The sequence below is a fragment of the Sardina pilchardus genome, chromosome 24 (assembly GCF_963854185.1).
Source record: "Sardina pilchardus chromosome 24, fSarPil1.1, whole genome shotgun sequence".
Lineage (NCBI taxonomy): Eukaryota > Metazoa > Chordata > Actinopteri > Clupeiformes > Clupeidae > Sardina > Sardina pilchardus.
Genome location: NC_085017.1, coordinates 312501 through 319567, shown reverse-complemented (window position 1 = coordinate 319567; position 7067 = coordinate 312501). Strand labels below are relative to the sequence as shown.

The following is a 7067-nucleotide window of genomic DNA, read 5'->3' as shown; positions in this document are numbered from 1 at the left end:
TGGAAATGTACAGATAACGCTCAGGTCTGTTTCAGGTGTGGCAAAGGTCTGGTTCAGATCTGACACAGCAGTGCTGGTTAAGATCCAGTTTAGACTAGGCACAAATCTGGTTTAGACCTGGCACAAATCTGTTTTAGGTGTGGGTCAGAGATGGGTGCAGCCAGTGACTCACAGCTGCGAAAGAAATGAGATCAGATTTCTCTGTTCGTACAAAATACATTCATGGTTCCCAATTAAGTGCTGTATTGGGCATTTCTGTGTAACATGACTCTGACTAAAACTGACCTTTGGAACAGATCTAAGTTAGTAGAAAAATTGTGCCTCAAAAGTGCCTCAATTTTTTTGTTTTTTCATGAGGGTATCTTAGGCTCTTTTTTGAAGAGCACCCTGAACAAAAGATTTTTGACCCAGAGTAGTGTTCCTTTCTCTCCTTTAGATCTAAGTTAGTTTCTGGAGAGACAGTGGGGAAGCTTGGTCCCCTTCATTCCTAATGTTAAAATCATATGATTGTTGCAAAATGATCATTTGAATGTGTTTGTCATTATTTTGTAACACACTGCCATTGTCAGGGCAGGTGGGAAAGACTGTTAAGCTGTATGTGTGTGTGTGTGTGTGTGTGTGTGTGTGTGTGTGTGTGTGTGTTTGCTTATGTCTGCATGTAATGCATGTGTGTGTCAGTGTGTGTTTAGGGAATTTACCAGAATGAAAGTAGCTATCTAAAATGACAATAGGCTACTTTTTTTTGGCCACCTTGTGTGTGGGCGGGCGGGGGTCTCTCCACACAGGACCTGAGAGAGATGAGAGATGAGAGATGCAGTAGGCTATTTCTTTCCAGGGCAGGTATGATGTAGACGTGACGGGACTTCAGAGGAAGAGTCCTCCACCACAGGTATGATGTAAATATGATGGCAGCCACGTGACCGCCGAGATGCTGCTGCAGGTTTGTTGTCTATTCCACACACACAGCAGCTACACCGGGAGAGAAGGATGACGAAACTATGGTAGCCTATAGGCTAAATAAACTGAACAGAACATTTTCACGGAGCGTAGCCTACAGTACGGGCCTACTTGACCGCAAACCAGCAAATTATTTTATCTTAAGGCCTTATGGCCTAGCTATTACTCAATTATGAAATCGTAATAATCAGGTCTCCACCCCCTCGCAACAGACACACACACACACACACACACAAATAGCTGTCTCACAATCAGTAACGTTGGCTGATAATTCAACTCTGTTAATGCAGTAATTGCACGTCGGAAGCGCCCTGTCTAGCTGGCAGCGGTAGTATTGGGCCTATCTAACTCCTTCTTCTCTGCAGGATCCGGTTTGACCTTGAAATTTTGTTAACGAATGAGTGCATTTTTGTGACCCTACCGATTCATAGAGGAATATTCATTTGTGTCCCCTAGCGGAGAAGAGACGGACTTACAATGTCAAATGAAAGAAAAAAAGGGATGATCGCCATGTCTGAATCCCGCTGTTGAGAAGTGGAAAACGGCTGTGTGTGCCCGAGAGAGCGTCGAAGATTCGGCTGGCGGGTCCTGTTCGGGCCGGCTCCCCGGGATGTCGGAAAGTGCAGGGGTCCCGCAGGGTTCCCCTGCCGTCGGAGCCTCGGGTTCGGCCCCGGCAGCGCCTGGAGCCGGGGGAACGGAGTGTTCGGGCTCCGCGGTCGGATCTGCACGTATCGCCGTCAAGAAGGCGCAGCTCCGCGCCTCCCCGCGACCGAAGAAACTGGAGAAACTGGGAGTGTATTCTTCTTGCAAGGTATCCCGTGCCTACCTGTCTCCCCGTCCAACCTTTCTGTCTCTCCGTCTGTGGCGTTAGCTCATGAGTTAGTTTTGGTTTTGGTGCCTGTGCCTTGCTGACAAGCGCTTCATTTTGCAAGCACAGCATAAGGGGCCATAGCTGGTGTTTTTATTTCCCGCATTTTAATATTGCCTCATTTGACCAGCTTTGAAGTTTAACAGTAGACAACGAGGCATTATAATGCAGAATATGGAATATTTAGCCCTACGCGATGTGCAAAAGGGAACTTTGCAGCTGCGTATTCCAGGGAAGACGTAAACACACATACTTGGCGGATTGTCAAGTCCAGTGTTTTGAATATCTTGGAGTGAGTAGCCTACACTAGCAACAGGACGCTGAGCTGTGAACGACAGCCATGGCCAGACACGGGGCGAAAAGTGACTGTGTGTCGGTTTATTTGTGTGGGTGTACGTGTGTGTGTGTGTTTTGACGTATGGGTTTGTTGTGAGACGTGAGATTGTTTGTCGATTCCATAGTTCGGCCAGCCCAGAACAGCGTCTTTGTTATGACAGGGTGACAGCTGCTGGGGGGCGGGGCTAGCTGCTGCGCCCCCGTGCGCGCTCCCGCGGTCCGAGCGCGCCACCGCGCCGCGATGTTGTTGATAATTGGAGGCCAGAATACTCCCAGCTGATAGACTTACTCGAATAGCACCGTCAGCTATAGACATAATTTAAATATGCATTAAAAACTAATTTAATTAACGTTTAGAAAATAATAATGATAATAATAATAATAATAGCTTTATTTCTGAACAGCCATTGCCGCTTCCTTCTTTGCAAAGTTTAGAATTATCTTGTGTTTGTCCTGACTTTTTTTCTTTTTATCAAAACTATATATTTCATGTGAATGTGTTAGGGTTTAAGTGCCTTTCTCAAGAGTACAACGGTGGAAGCCGACAATTGAACTCACACCTTTTTTAGGCTACTGCACGCTAGCCCAGTCCCTTAAGCATACTACCATCACCTGTAATGCCAATACTGTAGGCCACTCTAGGTGTCCAAGGTGAGCAGTTAGGTTTCAGGTGCACAAGCTGATATGTGTGTATCTGTGACCAGGCAGAGGGAGCATGTAAATGTAACGGGTGGAAGAGCCAGAATCCTCCCCCCACCCCCCCACCACCCACCCCACCTCGGGCAGAGCAGCTGGTGATGGTCAACCTGATGGAGCCCTGTCGGAGCTGCAGCCACGCCCTCAGTGAGTACACACACACACACACACACACACACACACACACACACACACACACAGAGAGATGCAGGAACGCACTTACACATACAGACGTGTACACAACCACATACAAACACACACACACACACACACACACACATGCGGACTGTATCTCCATACCGTTGTAGATTTATTTGGATTTATTTGGATGTGTCAGGCATGGCAGTGTGTGTGTGTGTCTCTGTATTAGTCTGTTTTTAAATGTAACCCTGATGGACACGTTTTTTCTTGTGACGGACCAGGTGATCATGTGACTCACCTGCAGCACGTGTCAGAGGAGGAGGTGAACAGGCTCTTGGGCATCGCGTTGGACGTGGAGTACCTGTACAACTGCGTGCACAAGGAAGAGGACCCTGACACCAAGCAGGTCTACTTCTCCCTCTTCAAGGTAAGGCCCGGTCCCACCCATCGACACCATTAGCCTGCTCACTCAGCTGTGTGCTCTCACTGTAAATTGCTTTTTTGTGTTTTCATGTTATTCTTTTCTAATAGCCTGTGTGTTTGTGTGTGTGTGTTTGTGTGTCTGGATGTGTGTGTGTGTGTGTGTGTGTGTGTGTGTGTGTGTGTGTGTGTGTGTGTGTGTGTGTGTGTGTGTGTGTTTTGCAGCTCCTGAAGAAATCTATTTTGCAGATGGGAATGCCAACAGTAGAAGCCCTGGAAAGCCCCCCATTTGAGAAGCCCAGCATTGAACAGGTCAACACCAACACACCCCAACAATGGGGGTCCTTTATTTTCCCTCCTTGAAAGGCAGGATTTGCTCTTGTAATAGACAGGAAAATATTCAAATTCATTATGTTGTATTCATACATGCACCTTTTATATTAGACAGAGTAACATAAATGTGATTTTTGGTTGACACGTACAGAAGCGGATGTTCCACACTCCCACCTACTTATAATCATTCTAAATGTGACCCTACAAAGCGAAACCAGTTGCTTTGGTAAAATTTGCTAAATTAAGTTGTTGTGCTCACATGAACGGCCATAAACTAAAGCTTTCCAACTATAAGTATATATCCTTTTTTGATCCCGTGAGGGAAATTCGTTCTCTGCATTTAACCCAATTTAACCGAATTAGTGAACACACACAGCACACAGTGAACACACAGTGAGGGGTTAGGTGCCTTGCTCAAGGGCACTTTAGCCGTGGACTGGTCGGGCTAACCAGTAGGCCACGGCTGCCCCACAATGTACATATGTACAGTATATCGAGGGTATTATAAAAACTATCACTAAGATAACCGCATCCAAAGTTGACATGGTTCTCCCGGCACGATATGCCAGAAGCTGAGAAATCACCTTTTTAAGCGGCGTGGACAACGGGAATGACTGCTAATGTGTTGAATCTTCACCGTGTTGAACAGTCAAAACGTATGTTTTTCCGTGAAATTTGTTCACGATGTGAAACCGTAGACTGTATACTGACGAATTATGCGAAAACGTGAAAACAACATTTTAACAAAAATTAGACCAACAGCTGTTTTTTTTGAGTATCACATTCCTTACTTTTGTGTATGTATGTCTGTGTTTGTGTGTATGTGTGTGCATGTGTGTACTGTGTCTGTGTGTTTGTGTGTCTGTGTATGCGAATCTATGCATTTGTGTGTGTGTGTGTGTGTGTGTGTTTGTGTGTGTTGTCCTGTTCTCCTCCACAGGGGGTGAATAACTTTGTGCAATACAAGTTCAGCCACCTGCCCTCACGAGAACGCCAGACCATCGTGGAGCTGGCCAAGATGTTCCTGAACCAGATCAATTACTGGCAGCTTGAGACTCCCTCCCAGAGGCGACAGCGGGCACCTACGGATGATGCGGCCAGCTACAAGGTCAACTACACCAGGTAGCCGCCATAACCAGTATAACAAATGGGACAGAGCCACTGGGGAGAAGTGAAGTTGATTTAGTTTCCTGTTGGGCATTGTTTGCACAGCGCGAGCCTCAAGCTCAGTTTGGTGACATTCATGTGATGTTGAGCAATGAACGGACAAGAACATGGAAACTCATCTGGTAGCCGTGCCTAGAACACTCAGAATGTGTAGGGTGCTTTTAGTTGGTGTGCAGGTTTTGCTAGGTGTTATGTTCAGAGACATAGTGCCAATTCCACTCTTTCTTTCTTTTGGATGCTTTCCTCTATGGCTTTCCCATGGGCTCTGTCTGAGATTACCTTCAAGCTTCTTATTCAGAAAACACAGCTACTGTACTTCTCTCCTGTGTGACCGAAAGTCGCATGCTCATGACATCATTTTAAGCATAGTTTTAGAGAAATGTTTATTATTATGGGGCCATAAAAAACAGAAGAGGTTACGCTGCCAGTCATACAGTATTGTATTTCTCTGGAAAATAACAATGGTCACATATTGACATAAAAAGCTTCAGATGTAAAGTTATTTGATGTCAAAATGATACTAAAATGAATGGCAGTCTATGTAATGCTAACATTGTTTGGCTCATGGTAGTATCATAGCCTTCGACTAACAAACTGCTTTCCAAACGTAAACATTCCCCTTTGATAGCTGCCTGTATGTCTGCTACAAACTGATCACAACACGTGCAATCCTGGTGGTTACATTAAGGGTCACATGATGGTACAGTGGTTTCGAGTGAAGGTGTGTGCACATATGGTTTATGTGCACTTACTTGTATGTCTGTGTGTCTATGTGTGTTTATGTGTTTGTATGTGTGTGCTGTTATGTATGTACATATTCTATTTAGTTAAATTCCAAACATTTGAAATTGTCTAAAGGTGCTTTACAGAACCCAGAGTATAGTATACAGTATGTATACAATACAATGTGTGTGTATATATGTGTCTCTGCAGAATATGTCTCTATGCCTCTATGTCTCTATGTGTCTCTGAATATTGAGTACAATGTGTTTTGTAATGGACGACATGACGGTTATCGGTTATCAGAAAGATGATGCACGTTGGAGGTGGTAATTTGGCCACTGTGCAAAGTACCTTGAAGATCTCGAAGTACCTTGAAGTTTATCATGCTTTATCATGCTGTGCTATTCTGGATCAGGGAAGTTGACCTGTGAGAGATCATCAAGTGTGCCGTGGGAAACTGTCCAAGTCCAACTTATCGGTCCAAAAACATGCATTATTTAGTTGTTGCAAAATAGTAGGCTATGCTGTTGTTGAGCATCTGTGCCTTGTTGAGTGTGACTTGTTCAGTAAATGAATACTCTCTCATGTCAGTGGGTGGCAGTAGTAGTAGTAGCTGCGTTCACGTAGCCTATGCCACTTACAGTAATAGAACTCGATGGACAATGTGGTATCTAGCTTTCTAATATCTATGTGTGAAAATGTATGTAAAACAGCGATGGAAAGGCCTGCTTGACAAGGAAAAATGTATTAGTATATTTGTATTTGTATACTGAGCTGTATACAAAGGGAGAGACTAAATTGTCATTATTTTTGATGTATTAAGCTACAGTTTTAGGTCAGTGGTGTGCTGCTGGATTTGTTTAAAATGTAAAAAAAAGGTTGAAAAACACTGGCTTACACAATGTATGTCCCATATTGCATGTTTGTAAGGTTGTGTGTCAAATCTCAAGGCTCATTCCTGTGTTTCTGTCCTCACCCCTTAGTGTATGTTTGTGGTGTGCTGTGTGTGTGTGGGTGTGGGTGTGCTCGGTGTGTGGTCTACGTGTGTGTGTTCTGTCTGTATGTGCTCTGTGTGTGTGTGTGTGTATGTGTGTGTATGTATGTGTGTGTGTGTGTGTGTGTGTGTGTGTGTGTGTGTGTGTGTGTCTGTGTGTGTGTGTGTGTGTGTGTGTGTTTTCGACAGGTGGCTGTGCTACTGTAACGTCCCTCAGTTCTGTGACAGCCTGCCGCGCTACGAGGCGACTCAGGTGTTTGGCCGGACGCTGTTGCGCTCAGTCTTCACCGTCATGAGGAAGCAGCTCTTGCAGCAGGCGCGTCACGAGAAGGACAAACTGCCCCCAGAGAAACGCACACTCATCCTTACACACTTCCCAAAGTGAGTACACACACAGACAGACACACACACACACACACACACACACACACA

The 7067-nt window shown here is 45.1% G+C and overlaps 1 protein-coding gene across 4 annotated transcripts in view; it reads left to right on the top strand.

Moving 5' to 3' along the window:
• The first annotated feature begins 1260 nt into the window (after positions 1-1260).
• Positions 1261-7067, top strand: part of kat2b (K(lysine) acetyltransferase 2B) — a 14021-nt gene continuing 8214 nt past the window's right edge. For 2 of the 4 annotated variants that reach the window (XM_062528799.1, XM_062528798.1), the window contains exons 1-6: positions 1263-1768; positions 2866-3004; positions 3280-3425; positions 3644-3730; positions 4692-4873; positions 6825-7016. In XM_062528799.1, coding sequence (XP_062384783.1) covers positions 1568-1768; positions 2866-3004; positions 3280-3425; positions 3644-3730; positions 4692-4873; positions 6825-7016 — 947 coding nt within the window. In that variant the 5' untranslated portion in view covers positions 1263-1567. Of the gene's footprint in view, positions 1769-2865; positions 3005-3279; positions 3426-3643; positions 3731-4691; positions 4874-6824; positions 7017-7067 lie in introns of all 4 variants that reach the window. The other 2 variants (XM_062528797.1, XM_062528796.1) reach the window with 2 other exon arrangements.